Source organism: Schistocerca nitens, chromosome 4 (assembly GCF_023898315.1).
Source record: "Schistocerca nitens isolate TAMUIC-IGC-003100 chromosome 4, iqSchNite1.1, whole genome shotgun sequence".
NCBI lineage: Eukaryota > Metazoa > Arthropoda > Insecta > Orthoptera > Acrididae > Schistocerca > Schistocerca nitens.
The window spans coordinates 516,041,503-516,059,290 of record NC_064617.1 but is presented as its reverse complement, the minus strand read 5'-3'; the positions used below and the strand labels follow the sequence as shown (position 1 = coordinate 516,059,290).

Genomic DNA, 17,788 nt, shown 5'->3' with positions numbered 1-17,788 from the left:
AATTTTCTCATGCAAGTGAAATTGTGTTTCAAAATGAATCTGTTTTTTCTGTAACCAATAACATACTAAAATTGGATATATACTGGTCATAAATGCTCCCCCCTACATGATTATCATCAGTCCGCTATGCCTTTTATTCTGTGCAAATAGAGAATTTTTTAAACTTATCTCCTACCTTAATATTTCTTTACAATGTGTGTTTATTACTTTTATAGGATGGATGCAGTTGGTGATACTTATTTATCACATGACAGGGGCAAGTCGTATATTACCAATATATATGCACATTCGTGTCCTTGTTTCTGCCTATCTGTTTCTATCTGGATATGGTCATTTTTGTTACTTTTGGCAAAGAGGGGATGCAGGAATAGTACGCTTTTTCCAGGTTTGTATTTTAATAAAATTTTATGGGCCTTGATCTCCATGTTGTTTTACACTGTTGGATGATTTAATTAATTCTATGTCTTTATGACTTTTTCTTTTAATTTTTTGTTCATTCCTTTGCATTTGTGTCTTCCTTTGCATGAAGCAGGCAAAAAGGAATACAAACGTCTCAAAAATGAGATCGACAGGAAGTGCAAAATGGCTAAGCAGGGATGGCTAGAGGACAAATGTAAGGATGTAGAGGCTTGTCTCACTAGGGGTAAGATAGATACTGCCTACAGGAAAATTAAAGAGACCTTTGGAGAGAAGAGAACCACTTGTATGAATATCAAAAGCTCAGATGGCAACCCAGTTCTAAGCAAAGAAGGGAAGGCAGAAAGGTGGAAGGAGTATATAGAGGGTTTATACAAGGGCGATGTACTTGAGGACGATATTATGGAAATGGAAGAGGATGTAGATGAAGATGAAATGGGAGATAAGATACTGCGTGAAGAGTTTGACAGAGCACTGAAAGACCTGAGTCGAAACAAGGCCCCGGGAGTAGACAACATTCCATTAGAACTACTGATGGCATTGGGAGAGCCAGTCATGACAAAACTCTACCATCTGGTGAGCAAGATGTATGAGACAGGCAAAATACCCACAGACTTCAAGAAGAATATAATAATTCCAATCCCAAAGAAAGCAGGTGTTGACAGATGTGAAAATTACCGAACTATCAGTTTAACAAGTCACAGCTGCAAAATACTGACACGAATTCTTTACAGACGAATGGAAAAACTGGTAGAAGCGGACCTCGGGGAAGATCAGTTTGGATTCCGTAGAAATGTTGGAACACGTGAGGCAATGCTAACCTTACGACTTATCTTAGAAGAAAGATTAAGAAAAAGCAAACCTACGTTTCTAGCATTTGTAGACTTAGAGAAAGCTTTTGACAACGTTAACTGGAATACTCTCTTTCAAATTCTGAAGGTGGCAGGGGTAAAATACAGGGAGCGAAAGGCTATTTACAATTTGTACAGAAACCAGATGGCAGTTATAAGAGTTGAGGGGCATGAAAGGGAAGCAGTGGTTGGGAAAGGAGTGAGATAGGGTTGTAGCCTCTCCCCGATGTTATTCAATCTGTATATTGAGCAAGCAGTAAAGGAAACAAAAGAAAAATTCGGGGTCGGTATTAAAATTCATGGAGAAGAAGTAAAAACTTTGAGGTTCGCTGATGACATTGTAATTCTGTCAGAGACAGCAAAGGACTTGGAAGAGCAGTTGAACGGAATGGACAGTGTCTTGAAAGGAGGATATAAGATGAACATCAACAAAAGCAAAACAAGGATAATGGAATGTAGTCAAATTAAATCACGTGATGCTGAGGGGATTAGATTAGGAAATGAGACACTTAAAGTAGTAAAGGAGTTTTGCTATTTAGGGAGCAAAATAACTGATGATGGTCGAAGTAGAGAGGATATAAAATGTAGACTGGCAATGGCAAGGAAATCGTTTCTGAAGAAGAGAAATTTGTTAACATCGAGTATAGATTTAAGTGTCAGGAAGTCGTTTCTGAAAGTATTTGTATGGAGTGTAGCCATGTATGGAAGTGAAACATGGACGATAACCAGTTTGGACAAGAAGAGAATAGAAGCTTTCGAAATGTGGTGCTACAGAAGAATGCTGAAGATAAGGTGGGTAGATCACGTAACTAATGAGGAGGTATTGAATAGGATTGGGGAGAAGAGAAGTTTGTGGCACAACTTGACTAGAAGAAGGGATCGGTTGGTAGGACATGTTTTGAGGAATCAAGGGATCACAAATTTAGCATTGGAGGGCAGCGTGGAGGGTAAAAATCGTAGAGGGAGACCAAGAGATGAATACACTAAGCAGATTCAGAAGGATGTAGGTTGCAGTAAGTACTGAGAGATGAAGAAGCTTGCACAGGATAGAGTAGCATGGAGAGCTGCATCAAACCAATCTCAGGACTGAAGACCACAACAACAAAACATCTGCATTTGTGTCTTCCTCTGCATTTGTTTCTTCCTCTGCATTTGTCTCTTCCTCTGCATTTGTCTCTTCCTCTGCATTTGTCTCTTCCTCTGCATTTGTCTCTTCCTCTGCATTTGTCTCTTCCTCTGCATTTGTCTCTTCCTCTGCATTTGTCTCTTCCTCTGCATTTGTCTCTTCCTCTGCATTTGTCTCTTCCTCTGCATTTGTCTCTTCCTCTGCTTTTGTTTCTTCCTTTTCATTATATGTAACCATTCCACACACTCTGTATGAAATGGCCATTGCAGTCCCTCTTCTGTGCTTCAGATATATTTGAAACTGCACTTTTATTTACAGTTGGAAATAACAACCAGAGCTATGGGAGAAAATGGTGCCATTCTTCTTCATATGCACTACACACAAATTATATAGCAGGAATTTGTGAAATCTAGTACTCCTAGTTATTTGAAATGATGATGATGATGATGACAGTGCTGGTGAAAATATCACTTGTGAAGGAATTTAGTTATGATATGTATGCCAGTTGGACTGATACTCAACAAGTAAAAACCTAGTGATTCTGGACACAAATGACTGAACTGTTTTCTTCTTCTGAGAATACAGCTCACAATACCAGCACTTAACAACTTCATTGTTTGATAACCTATTAATGAAAACTCAAGTTAGAATTATTGTGAATCAGGCTGGCACTTGGAATCAATATCCTTCACTTTTCGCACTGCCTGTAATAGTTAAACTTGTAAAAGCATTACTGCCAAAAGACAAGGTTACATGTTAGAAGTCCCTGTCAGAAGCTTAATTTTAGTCATTCAGAAAGTTTCAGTATAGTGCACATTTTTCTGCATACTGAAAAATTAATTTTTTAATCATTCTGGGACATGAACAAGAGTAATGTTTTCTCCCTTCTCCTCAGAAGAGTTTGGTTCCCCTCATCCTAGGGTTCAGATTGGTCTGCATCTCCTTCTTAACTTTTCCCAATCTACCTCTCTTTTCTCCAAGAGGAAGGAACTGGACATACCTAAAGATATACTGTAGTTGATTATACTTTGTATGTGCTATCAGCAGCACTATAGTTTTATCTCCTGGAAGAAAATTGGGGCCAGTCTCATTGTAATTTCTGAAAGTGGATTTCCCTTTGATATATTTAATGTTTTTTGGTGTAGAAATGTGTTACCTTGTATTACAGCTCTCATGTGAAATATGACACTTTGAAAGCAAGGAATAAAAACCAAATTAACAAATTAAAAAATTGATAAAATGTATTATTTTTGGCTTTCATATGAGATAGACATTTTTAAAGCACATCATATCAACCATGCATTCAATTTTGTTAAATCCAACAACAAAAGCCAGTGGCTGTTTCTTTGGAAAAGCCTATATTATCAGACTATTCTGGGCACCAGTATTACTTATATAATTTCATCACAGTTTCTTTCAGTTGCATAAGTTATTAATACAACTTACAATGTTTCAGGTACTGTTTCGACTCAACTTCATGACTGTGATGCTTTGTCTCTGTATGAACAGGCCATACCAGTTCTACTACTTTGTGCCTTTAATTTCATTCTGGTTTCTAATGGCTTATTTGGTACTGGCTCTGCCACCCCAAATAACAGCTGCTTCATCTGAAACAAATCCCCTTCATTATTTGTATTTGGTTCTGAAGATGGTGGGTCTTTTTACTGTTATCACAGTACTCTATATGTCAGAGGTAAGTATAATCTTTTTTACATCACTTTAGCAACATTGTGAGAGAAGTTTTTATGTATTACTTCATTCATAAACAGTTGAATTAGGCACACGTATACATCATGGAATTGACTTGTGGCATGAGATACTGAAAGGACTGTAAAGTCATCGTGATCCATTACCACTGACCTACTGTCCACCACTTGAGGAAATTGGCCAGAACTGGATACTGAATGCACGTATTACAGTCAGTAGTACCATTGTGTTCGATAGGATGGAGATCAGGTGACAGGTGCACCCTCATGTCTTTGGGTTTTTCTTCAAAGTCCTTTGATCCAGTTCAGGATTAATGTGGCTCTGCATTGATTTTCTTGTGGTGCATGTCTTTCATCGTGCATGGTAGGTAAAAAACAGATTGCTATTGTTGAACGATAATTGCCTGTAGTGTTATCCAATGAGAGACAAGAGCAGGTATATCAGCGGCCCTTTTTCAGCCCAGGTTGACATCCTACCCATAAGAATATCTGCACCACCTGCTCAAACAAGGCCCTGTTGTACAAATAATGCCATGTATTCTTTTATAGTCTTGTAATTTGTCATTTGTATGTACCAATGTGTACATCAGCTCATCAGTCTTAGAAGCCTTTTTCCGTACTTAGAATGTTCCGAACCAGTTTTCCTGCAGTCTTAATAATCATTGTGTGTTGGAGTGTGCAATATGCAGATGAGTAAATCAGTGGCTTCTGTACGCAAGAGTAAGGTGATGGTTCTTGATAGTGTGGATGCTCACCCATTGTTGTTGCTTTTCATTGTTTTTGGTGTTGTTGTTCAAGCATTGCTCTGTAATGTTTGACAGTGGTAACTGCCTTCAGTACTTTGTTATGGCAGTTGACTCTGGAGGCATTGGTTTTGGTGAAAATGACAGGGGTGTACCTGTTGAAATCTTGGCAGTTAGAAATGTCACCTGGGTGCAGTCCCTTAAGTTATTTGAACAGTCTGTATGCCAGGAGAAACTCTGTTTCATTTTGATGTTATAAACATGAAGTTTCTCCAGATCTTTACCACTCATGAATTTGGACATCTATAATCACAAAATAAATCTCTGTTGAAAGAGATATATATATCATAAAATAATTTTCAAACTTTAAGTTTGCTTATTACCACTAGACTGAATAAAATTTTAAAAATAAGTGAATACTAAACTTTCACTTCTGTTTCCTACTGTGGAAACCCACCTATTGAATATCACCTATTGAAACACACCTACTGAATATCCCCCCCGAGACAAGCAATGCCAGAAACCCCCCATTGGGCTTCACTTAAAATTATTACCAGGAGTGCTTTATTTCTCACTAATTTTATATTCACAACATAATTTATGATCTTTCTCTCTTAATACTTTTTACAAACTACTCTGATGGGAAAAATATCACAACACTAAGAAGGAGTTGTGCAATGTAAATGAAAATTGGAAGGCAAGTTTCTGCATGTGAAAGATTGTCTATTCAACTTTCACCCAAGTCATAGAAGAGTGGCACTAGTAAATGCCATTACGAGGCTGCAAATCAGGTTTGCTTTAAATAGGCTAAGATTCAACATTGAATGCAATTAAGCTTAATGAGAAACTCATACTGGCAGGTACTAGAGACGTTAAGCTATTACAAGATTCTCATAAAAGCACAGGGAAAAACAAATGGTAGCATATTGCATCAGAATATTAAGAAAAGAAGTAGATGGGCTTCTTGTTTGGTTGGAAGATTTAGAATCTGAGGGTGGATAGATAGACTATGCCTATGCCTATGCCTGTGTGAACATCATAAAGTCACAGACATGGAAAAGATAAATGTAGGTGGCTATAAGCTTCCAGCACATGCAAGTAGAGACACTATATATAGAGGAGGGGTTGCCATATACATTAAAATTTATCATAATCTGAAAAATTTATAAACTAAAAAAATTTATGTAGAGCAACAAATAGAAGCATGTGCATGTGAGCTTAAACTAAATACCGGTACTTTTATAGTTGTAGCTGCGAGTAGGTCACCATAGGGATATCTTCAGCTTTTTTTTTTTTTTTTTTTCAAAAAATTTGATTCTCTGTTGTGCTATCTGTCAAAAAGAGGGCAGCAAATTATTGTTTGTGAGGAATTCAATGTAGATTTTCTGAAAGAGCTTGACCTTAAAGTATTACTTGGTTCTTTCAATTTGACATCAGTTATTGATTTTCCTGCTCAGGTAGTACAGAAAAGCAACACACTGATAGATAATGTTTTATAGACCAAGATAAATTTAATAGCATAAAAACTCTTCCTGTTAAGAATTACCTGTCTGATTATGATGCACAGTTAGTTACAATATCTGCATAAGTCCATACAGTAATGCTAAACAGTCCTCCAAAATAGTGGGTTCACTTAATGATTTAAGAATACCAAATTTTAGGGAAAACTTGCAGCAGTAGACAGATAAGGTGTACAGGGAACGTGATGCTAACTTAAAATTTAATATATTTCATGGTACCCTTGTGAGTATATTTGTAAACAGTTTCTCTAGAAAAAACAGTGAAACATAATTGTAAGAAACCATCTAAGAATCGAAGGCTTACTAAAGGGATAAAAATACCTTGTAAACAGAAAAGTGGTAACACTTGCCGACATACTGATGTAACCAATCTTGCTCTACAGAGTGCTCTACCAGTTATTAATGTACCAGCATATTTCACATTTCAAGTGGCTTTTCTCATCCTTATATTAACCTGTGATCTTGCAATATTAATCATTTCGGTATGTTATATAGACAAATGTGTTCCCAAAATTTCATTACCCCCACATTAATTATTTTTGGTGTTGCAAATTTTTTTCTGTCAGTGTCACTGACTGCTCTGAGATGCAAAGGGATTACACCCACAGAATATCAGCACTCGTTCGCAAAGCGATTGTCATACAGTAATCAGTGCCAAAACTACAATAAATATTAGTGTCAAAATTGCATACTTTCCCAATATCTGAAACCAGATCTCTGACCTTAATAATCTGTCCATGCACACGTCAGTCCTCAGCTTGAAGTTTCAACTTGGAAATTACATAGGCAATTAAGTACCAAGCTTCACAAAGGTTCACTGGTCCACTGGTGATTTAGAATTTTGGGAGGAAGGAAGGATAGTGGGAAGTTCAACTTACCACTGTGTTAGTGACATTGCTGAGATGGGCTTGGAAGATATGGTAGGAAGTAAGTGACAGATTGAAACAATGAGGCATCTATGAGATGTGCATAAGTAGTGCAAGTGATACTACATTGTCCACAAAAGACTGGGAAGCTGGTTTCAGTCCTGGTATGACAATTTTAATTTGTGACAACTGTTCATTATAGCATAAGTTCTGCTAGACAGCTGCAAAATGTCCTCAGAAAAACTAAGAATGATGAGATTTTACCTTTGCCTACTAAATATCGTGTCACATATCATTTCATCAGCCAATATTCTCTTACCTCAGTTCAGTAATACATTCAGGTAGCGGTCTTAGGATGGTTGCAGATATTTTCTTTAGCATGTAAAGCAACACAGATACTCTTCGAGCTACTTAATAATAGTTGCTCTTTTTCTCAACCTCTTGTAACACCCTCTCACTCCAAAACATATAATAAATAATTCAAAGATATAATTATCACACAATTTAGAAAACATCCATCTAAATTACTGACCTCGTACCTCTTACAAATGCACATTGAATTTCCTTAAGGGGAAAAAAAATCAACATTAAATACAGAATTGATACCAGAGCACTACAGCTGCCCCCATACACAGATCTTAAATTAACATCTGATACTTACTGAAGGTCCATGGAATTTTAGCGAATAACCATTCCATCATCATCAGGTGGTTCATGGAATAATGTGTCTGCTGCAGTTATTCAAGAGTTATTTGCCAAAATGTCATGGAGCTTGAATGACTAGATCTGGCAGTATATCAGAGAACATTGGAAGCATTTTTCCACGAGTTCACTAGATATCAAAATCCTGAAACATAATTAACACAAGGTAAAATATCACACTGTATGGTTCCATTTGTTCTGTTTCCCATATAAATTCCAATAATTTTGACTTTACCATACAAACAGCACTTTTATTGTGGTATTACCATGCTCCATTTCAATCTTTTGCACATTTCTTCTGAGATGAAAATGTATCTCACATGTGGTAATGGCAGAACAGAGAATTGTCTAATCTTTTTTAGGATAAATCCAGACAGCAGGTTCCCCTGCCTAAAGAGTATCTCCAGCAGTTTAAAAAATACTGAAACAATCACTCACAAGACAGATTTTAATACTTCAAATATCACACATACCAATTGTCACAAAGAAAAACAAATCATTGGAAAGAGTAACATGGGGCATTTCACAGACTTAACAATCCTCCATCAAAACATGCAATCTTCAAAAAAATAAAATACAACTATTAGAAGTTGAGCTCAAATATTTGAACTGCACAGTAGTTTGTATTACTGAGCACTGGTACAGAGAAACAGAAATCCAACATATAGTATTATCAGTGTATGAAAGGATAAACTCTTACTGCAGAACTACTTCAAGGGGTGGAGGATCATGCATTTATGTAAGAAAAGGAACACAATTCAATTCAAGACATGACCTTAGTACAGTAAGTGAAGACAAACACTTTGAAATATCAGCTATTGCATTAACAGGGCTTGATATCACCAAGAAATTAATCACTTTGTGTGTGTATAGATCTCCCAGTGTGCACTTTTTCAATAAATTAACAGAAGTTCTAGATAAAGTCTCAAGTACAAAGGTCAACATAATTCTGTGTGAGGACATTAACATCGATACTAGTATCATAAATAAATCCAGCAGCACCTTCGTAAACATCCTTCAAAGTTTTGGCATGTCCCTATTGGTCAATAGTGCAACAAGGGTTACTACAGTGACTGTATCAGTAATTGACCATATGGCTACAAATATGGGCAGGGAAAAATATGATGTAGCTGTGATCTCGGACTATCAAACCATCTCTGTCAAATAACAAGAAGTTGGAACGAAGTGTATAAGGAAACCAATTTGAACATGAAATTCTCTAAATTCTCCACGTTGTTTAAATTGAACTTTGAAAAGGCATTTCCAAAAATATGTATGTACGTATCGACATCTCACAAAAACATATGGATAACAGCAGGTATTAAGAAATTCTCTCAAACACTTAAACACCTCAGTTCCATGAAAAAGATTCGCAATGGTCCAGAATTCTTAAATTTCTATCACAGATACAAAAAGATCTATAGGAAGGTGCTGATTGCTGCAAAAAAGTCATTTAATGACAAAATAATATATAATGCAGAGAATAAAAGCAAAGCAGTCTGAGAAGTTCTAAAAAAGGAAACAGGGAGAGGCAAACAGTCGCAGAATAACATACTGCTAAGGGATGGGGGTAAGGTAATAAATGATCCACAACACTTAGCAAACTATGTAAATGAGCATTTTTCAAGTATTGCAGAGAAGTTTCAGCAAAAATTCACCAAAACAAATATAACACCTGTAAATAATGTTGCAGTAAATACAGTGATGTTACTTCCAACCACAGAGAATGAAGTCAATAAAACTGTTCAAAAACTAAAAAATAAAAACTCAGTAGGCTTAGGTGAAGTACCAATGTGTGTACTGAAACAATGCATAGGGATTATACAAGGCCCCTTAACAAATATAATAAATGAATCCTTCACATCAGGGACATTTCCAGAGCAGTTAAAACAGGCAAGTGTTGTACCTTTGCTTAGGAAAGGTAATGCAGAAGACATAGTAAATTACCGGCCCATTTCCCCGCTGTCAGCATTCTCAAAAATAATGAAGCAACAATGAAAGATAGATTAATGAATTATCTGGATAAATACAATCTTTTAAGCGAATCGCGGTTTGGTTTCCGAAGTGACAAAAATACGGAGTCAACCATAGTAGAATTCACAAAAGTTGTACTTGATGCTCTTGATAAAGATGAGTGTGTCACAGACATATTTCTTGGATCTTTCTAAGGCGGTTGATACAGTTGACCACAAGATTCTATTAAATAAGCATTAGGAATAAGAGGGGTAGCTAATGACTGGTTTCAATCATACCTAACAGAGAGGTTACAAAGAGTAGAGATAACACATACTTCAAATAGATCCAAACATTTACTAAAAGTCTTATCAGAACCAAAATACATTAATATAGGGGTTCCGCAAGGTAGCATATTAGGACCAATACTATTCCTGATATAAATCAATGATTGTCCCACTAGTATTACTCATGGTGAAAAATTCTCTTCGCTGATGACAGCAATATTATAGTCACTGAGAAAACAAGAGAACTCCTTGCCGAGAAAGCAAATGAAACTCTCAAGCAAGTTCATGATCGGTCAATAGGCAATAAAGTGACATTGAACATTAAGAAAACTAATGCCATGAATTTCAGTTTGAAGAGGAAAAATGGCAATGTTAAATTAAATGTAGATGGCACCTCTATAGACTGTGTAACAAATGCAAAATTTCTAGGAATGAATATTGATTCTCAGTTGAAGTGGTGTGAACACACAAAGGTACTTGCAAACAGAATGTCATCAGCATGTTATGCCCTTAGAATCCTATCATCAGTGTGTAACATGCAGTGTCTTTTAGTTACATATTATTCATATGTACACTCAATTCTTACCTATGGCATTCTTTTTTGGGGAACAAATGCACAAAATATGAACACAATTTTCAAACTCCAGGAAAGAGCCATATGAATAACAACCAAAAATACTAGTCGAGCTCATTGTAAAGATCAGTTAAAACACTGGGGATTTTAACTGCTCCATGTGAATACATTTACCAATCATTTATACAGATCAAAAATAACATTGGTAATTACTGCACAAACAGCTCTGTCCATGACCATGCAACAAGAGATAGACTCAACTTACATTTACCAAGAAAAAATAAACATAAAACTCAAAACAGCATTTTCTACAAAGCAATAAAACAATACAATAAATTACCAAAAGAGATTAAAGAAATTGCAAAAATACACTTGTTTAAAAAAGGCAGCTAAAAAGTATCTGTTATGCAATACATTTTATACAATGAAGGATTACGTAGATAAAACAGAGTAGGGGTTTGATAAAAAAAATGTTGCACAAATAAATAATGATGATGATGATGATGATGATGATGATGATTATAAAACATCCAACATTCCACATAACACCTTCACTTTGTTTTTTTCCTTTCTAGAAATACTTACCCCCAAGCTATACATGGCACAATACTAATAGTCCAGTAGAATTAGCATTTGCATTCATTAAAGTTTTACCATTTCTCATCATCAATGAAGACAATTTCAAATGTAGTTCTTCAGTAATTCTTATGTACACGCTTTTAAATACAGAACTATAGCAACGAATTGTCTTGTACCTATTTAACATACTGCCAAGTTGTGGATTCTCTAATTCAACATGACTACTCTGATGAAGCAGTTCATTAAGGCTGAGAGGAGTGGCGACTGGGAACTGCACCTCACCATTGTTAAGATAATGTTACCCTATTTTCATGACAGTGGACATTGTCTGTATGCTAAATCTACACAGCTGTATTTACATGATGGGCCTTGAAAAGAAAATATCAGAAGACTTTACACAGTTTGCATTCAAAGGCTGGTTTACTATCAGAAGGTCTGATAAGTTTTGGGGTGGGATATGGTCTGACATGACAATTGAGCAAGCACTAATGCCCCCGTTGAAAAGTACCGGAGGGTTCAGTCATGGTCGCGGCATTTCAGACAGTACTCTGAGTAGATGGATTCTGACCATGCCAACTGTTCCTACAGTGACCCAGCAGATTGAAGAGTTTCGTGGTGTATCACTCACTACCTCAGAGCAACATGTTGATGCGAGGGATGCTAGAGTTCAGCGTGACAATGCAGGTCTTCAGAAATTTGTCGAGTGGTTTCAATCCCATGATCCTTTTCCTGTTACTAAATCTGTTATGTCTATCAGCACAGGAATCGTCAGAGTTGACTCAATCAACCGTCACAGAGCCTCTGAAATGGGCAAATCCTCAATGCTCGCCACAGTTGGTCAAACCTTTGACAACATCAAGTTTGTCCAAAAGAAAAGAGTGATGAGTGTACAGGGATTTAAATCTAAGGTGACCATTCATCAGTAGTATGTACCAGTGAACCCTGAAACCATATTCCACCGGATAGCACTTGTCAAGAAATCTGACGAACAGCCTAAAGAATTCTTCCAATATGAGCTGGCATGCTATCCTCTCTCTCTCTGTTTGATGCATCTGGAATGAGGAAGACTCCCAAGTCAGTGTTATATGACTTGTTCACACCACTGAATGATGTAAACCTGGAAGAAGTAGCATTTGTCATCGATGGTGGATTTCTTCTCCACCAGGTTGTATGGAAGAATGATTAAACATTCCAATTAATGCTAACCAAATAAGTTGAATATTTAAAAAGACACTACAGCGGAAGTGCGACAAGTGTGGTGTTCGATGGCTACCCAGAAGACCTGCCCACTAAGAGCATCAAATATGCTGAGCGTCTCCGCCAAAGCAAAAGACACACTACTCCTGAGGTCATCTTTACTGAGTTAATGATGGTGACTATGACTCAGGAGCAATTCCTTTCCAATGACAGAAACAAAGCACATCTCATTAGCTTATTTCGAGGCTTGAAGATGAAGGTTTCTCAGTAAAGCAAGCTAATGAAGATGCAGACCACCTAATTGTTGCCACTGCGCTTGAGGTATCATAAGGAACATGAGAAGGTTGTGGTTGTTGGTGAGGATATGGACCTTCTCATCATGCTCAATGCCCCAGCCACACCATCAGCAAATATGTATTTCTTGAAACCTGGAAGAGGAAAGACCTCATCAAAAGTATTTGGTTCCAGCAGTTTCAAACTGGCAAACAACATCAGAAGGCCACTCATATTTCTCCATACCGTAAGTGGATGTGGCGCGACTTCAGCACTCCTCGGTCAGGGCAAGAAGAAGGTGGTCAATCTACTGATCAAAAATAAATGTCTTCTGGAAGACATCAAACTTTCGTAGAGCATGACACTCAAGCTGAAGCTATTGTCGAAGCTGGCCTCCGATTTTTAACAACCCTCTATGGAGGTACAGCAAAAGATGCATTAGACAAACTGCGATTCAACCTGTTTTCCTAAGCAATTGTGAAATCGAGATTCACCCTAGTATCCCTGCCACCACTGTTGGAAGCAGCTCGCCAGCATTGCTTGAGGACCTACTTACAAATACAAATGTGGATAGGACACCAGATTGATCCGCTCCTCTGGAGATGGCAGACTTTAGAGATTGGTCTTGGCCCCGTTCCTACCTCCAAAGAACCAGCTCCACAGTCTCTTCTCTCAACAATTTCCTGCAAATGCAACAAGGGCTGTGCAGGTTGTTGTGGGTGTCAGAAGGCTGGTATTAAGTGTGCATTAATTTGTGTCAACTGCAAGGGGAACTTGTGCACTAACTCCCTCCAACCAGATGGAACTGACGAACCAGATGTTGATGAAGACCAGGACTGTATATATGAGGTGACAAAAATTACTGACTTTTAGGAGCTGAGTGATGGGGCGTCTGACTCGGAAATTACAGACTTTGAGGGGCCGAGTGGTGCAATGACAGTCAAACGTCGCCGTATGTGAAATTTGTGTACGTACCAACTTTTACCCTTTTCCTCTCATACATTTATGTAAAATTTTGTAATTACGAAATATAATAACCACTACTCAATTTCAAGGAGTGTTTCTCTCTTCCTCCTCCTTCATATCAGTTGAATGTGTATCACTATATTATATCGAGGGTCAAGAATGGAGACCCTGCATCTGACAAAAGAAAAATTTTACAGGGGAGCTAAAAAACGTAACTTTTTAATACAAATTTTGATTGCTTTGATTTTTTTATTTAGAACGTAATCATTTATTACTCTCAGGTTGTGCATTGTCTTTTTTGCATCATTTTGTTATAGCATTTTTTTTTCACTTAAAAGTTTTTTTGAGCCAGGACTTTTTCTGACATCTGTCAGATACAAGGTCTCAGTTCTTAGCCCTCAATATATGAAAAACTTTTAAATATTATTTTTCAAATTTTACAAAATTTTAATATTTTATTTTATTACCATATTAAATGAGTACAAGACAATGGATTGCTATAGTTCTGTATTTAAAAGCATGTACATAAGAATTACTGAAGAACTACATTTGAAATTGTCTTCATTTATGATGAGAAATGGTCCAACTTTAGTGAGGAGCTGTACGCAAATGGGTAGTCCAATAAATTAACTTTTGGTTTCATTTAATGCAGAATTTATCTCTCCATATCTTTTTTATGAACGACATTATTGATAGGTGGGTTAGTTTCAATGATATTACCAAAAAACAGAGATTAAAGTGGAAATTTTTCATGAACATGTAAAATTAGTCCATTCTTGAAGAGCACTAGTGTAGAAATGGGTGGTCCAAAAAATATGCGGATGGTCTCATTCAGTGCAGAATTTCATGCCCTACAATTTTTAATTCCTCTATGTTTTCGATATTGTGAGTCATTTATGAGATATAATCACAAAACCGAAAAAATACACATTTTTCGGGTACATTTTTGCCCCCTACCACTTTTCCACAACTTCGCCGATGGGGAAAACCTAGGATAGTTATATTGGGCCACAAATGAAGCCATTGAAACAATAAAACCTTTTGTAGCAATTATTTCCGATTTGTCTAAGTTTTAGGTTTAACCCTACTTGACTATAACACCTCTTCCTCTTTGTGAGCACAACATCTCACTAATTATGGAGGGATGCTGACTCAGTTTTTCTGGTTAGCAAGTGGGAAGTTGCAGTACAGAAAATGGCCCAGAGATCACCAGTGTGTGTGTGTGTGTGTGTGTGTGTGTGTGCAGTGACTGATAGTGCGATGTTAGTGAATGGTGTAGCATTACATTATTTAATAAGTTATTTGTAGAAAAAGTATTGTACAGTAGTAAGTTATTTGTAGAAAAAGTATTGTACACAAGGAGTAAATCTAATGATTGTGTCTAACTAGAAATCTGTAAATATATGTGTGTATGAATTAGCTTATTTTTAATTGGTCTTAACTTGTAAATACTTTGACGTGTCCTATATCCTTGTAAAAAGGTATCTACAGATGAATAAAGCTGCTACTGCTACTACTACTACTACTACTACTACTACTACTACTACTACTTCTACGTTGTAGTGTAGACTGGTCTAACAATGACTAACCTCCCTTAATGCTGATCAAAGCTACTAGCATTTGCAGATTATTATGCCTGCCCTTAAAATAAAACTAAAATGAACTTTTCTGGCATTTATACCTACATATGTGATGGTCACTTATAAAGATTTAAAAATTACAACTTAAAAAAGTTAACGATTTAGATCTAGTTCCACTAGAATAAACCCTGATAAATTTGAACAGTTATCATTTAATAGTGTTCCTTTCAGATATTTCCTGATAAATTTTAGTAGCCACTCACTCTCAGTAACAGATGACTGTTTTAATGAATGGGAGTGTCACTTGACAAATGACAGTACATGGGCATTGTGTGCCCTAATGTACTTCACATGAAATGGAGAAAAGTGGGTTTGTTGAAGTTTGTATAGATTTGTGAAGTAAAGAGTGCAAAATCTGCAATGAAAAATGGGAATGGAGATGGTAAATACAATAACAGGAGAAATATTATAGTGTTAGGACCAAGAAGGAATAAGAGGAATACTGAGTTATGGACCAAAAGAGAATGGCCATAGAAGTTTTGACAATGGTAATGATTCCAGTACCAGAGGAACAGAGAACCAAGAAATGCAGTGAACGTAGGATCATTAGTTTAATTTCACATGCAGCTAAAGTTGTGTTGAGAATCATGAGTAAAAGAATGAACAATGGCAAGTTATCAAGATTTAAGTGATTTTGAACATGGTGTTATAGTTGGAGTACGAGCCAGGTAGCAATGAAGTGGGGTTTTTCCCATATGACCATTTCACGAGTGTATTGTGAATATCAGTAATCTGGTAAAACATCAAATCTTTGACATTGCTGTGGCCAAAAAAAGATTCTGCAAGAACAGGACCAACAATGAGTGAAAAGAATCATCCAGTATAACAGAAGTGCATCCCTTCTGCAAATTTCATTGCTGGGCCATCAAAAAGTGTCAACATGCAAACCATTCAACAAAACATCATCGATGTAGGCTTTCGGAACCGCAGGCCCACTCATGTATCCTTGATGACTGCACGACACAAAGCTTATGCCTCACCTGGACCTGTCAGCACCGACATTGGACTGTTGATGACTGGAAACATGTTGCCTGGTTGGACGAGTCACATTTCAAATTGTATTGAGCAGATGGACATGTACAGGTATGGAGACAACCTCATGAATCCATGGACCTGCATGTCAGCAGTTTACTGTTCAAGCTGGTGGAGGCTCTATAATGGTGTGGGACATGTGCAGTTGGAGTGATATGGGACCCCTGTCATGTCTAGATGTGACTGTGACGGGTGACGTGTAAGCAAGCATCCTGTCAGATCACCTGTAGCCATTCATGTCCACTTTGCATTCCGACAGTCTTGGGCGATTCAAACAGGACAATACGACACCCTACAAGTCCAGAATTTCTACAGAGTGGCTCCAGGAACACGCTTCTGAATGTAAACATTTCTGCTGGCCACCAAACTGCCGGTAGTGTCCGATACCACCTGTCGGCTTTGACCAGTGACGTCATACGTAAGGCAAAGATGGTGCAATGGAAAATCTATGAATGTAATAGATCATACTCATAAACAAACAAATGTAGCATGCCGTAAAATAATACCGTTAATGCAGCTATTATTTACACGCGAATTTCATTTAAACGAGTTGAAAATAACTGAAATAAATATGAACATGGGAGCAATTACGAGTGCATATATTATATTATATTTTCCACATGTACTGCAAAAACGCACTAAATAATGAACCGTCAAATAGTTGTAATCTGTAACTAGAAGCAACCTACGTATGAGGTCATTCCTAGTTACCGATTCCAATATTACTGTTTGTTGTGCTAAAATCTTACAACATATCTGAAACGTGCTTAAAAAATGATCTTCTTAGTGAACTACGGAATACGACTAGAAATGCAAAACTGACCAAGCCCTGGAACCGATAACTAGACTACACGAAAGTCACAACAGGTACAGTAACTCCAAAACAACACTCAGTAAAACTGATACATCAGGAATGAAAGTAAAATGTAGAGCAGTATAGCAAAAACATCGAAAAGGAAAACATAAACGTGGCTATATAAAAAGAAACTTACCGCATATGAACTTCCAAAGGAGTCAAAGATCGAGACTGACAAGAACGAAATAATGACATAACAAGAAATAATAATGTTAGAATGTCAAACTGTAACGAAAGAAGCAAAATCCAGAATAACTAATGAAAAAATAATAAGAAATAGAAACTGCAAGGCACAGATGAGGTACCATCCAAATCAGTTCTTCCCTACCACCCGCCCTTAATCAGATGCAAAATTTAAAATAATAAAAAAAATGAAAACACGAGTCAGTCACATAAACCCTCTGGCAGAGACACAGCAATACCCCTCGGCCCACCATTGTAACCAGAAAATATTAAAAGAACGGAAAAACCTCCCTCCAGAGAAATGAAAAAAGTAGCAC

The 17,788-nt window shown here is 37.0% G+C and overlaps 1 protein-coding gene across 2 annotated transcripts in view; it reads left to right on the top strand.

Moving 5' to 3' along the window:
- Window positions 1-17,788, top strand: part of LOC126251918 (N-acetylneuraminate 9-O-acetyltransferase) — a 270,156-nt gene that overhangs the window by 204,268 nt on the left and 48,100 nt on the right. For both annotated transcript variants that reach the window (XR_007545805.1, XM_049952650.1), the window contains exons 10-11: window positions 216-385; window positions 3,851-4,087. Coding sequence is in view for 1 of the 2 variants with exons in the window: in XM_049952650.1 (XP_049808607.1) it covers window positions 216-385; window positions 3,851-4,087 (407 nt within the window). In the remaining variant the exon portion in view is untranslated. The remainder of the gene's footprint in view (window positions 1-215; window positions 386-3,850; window positions 4,088-17,788) is intronic.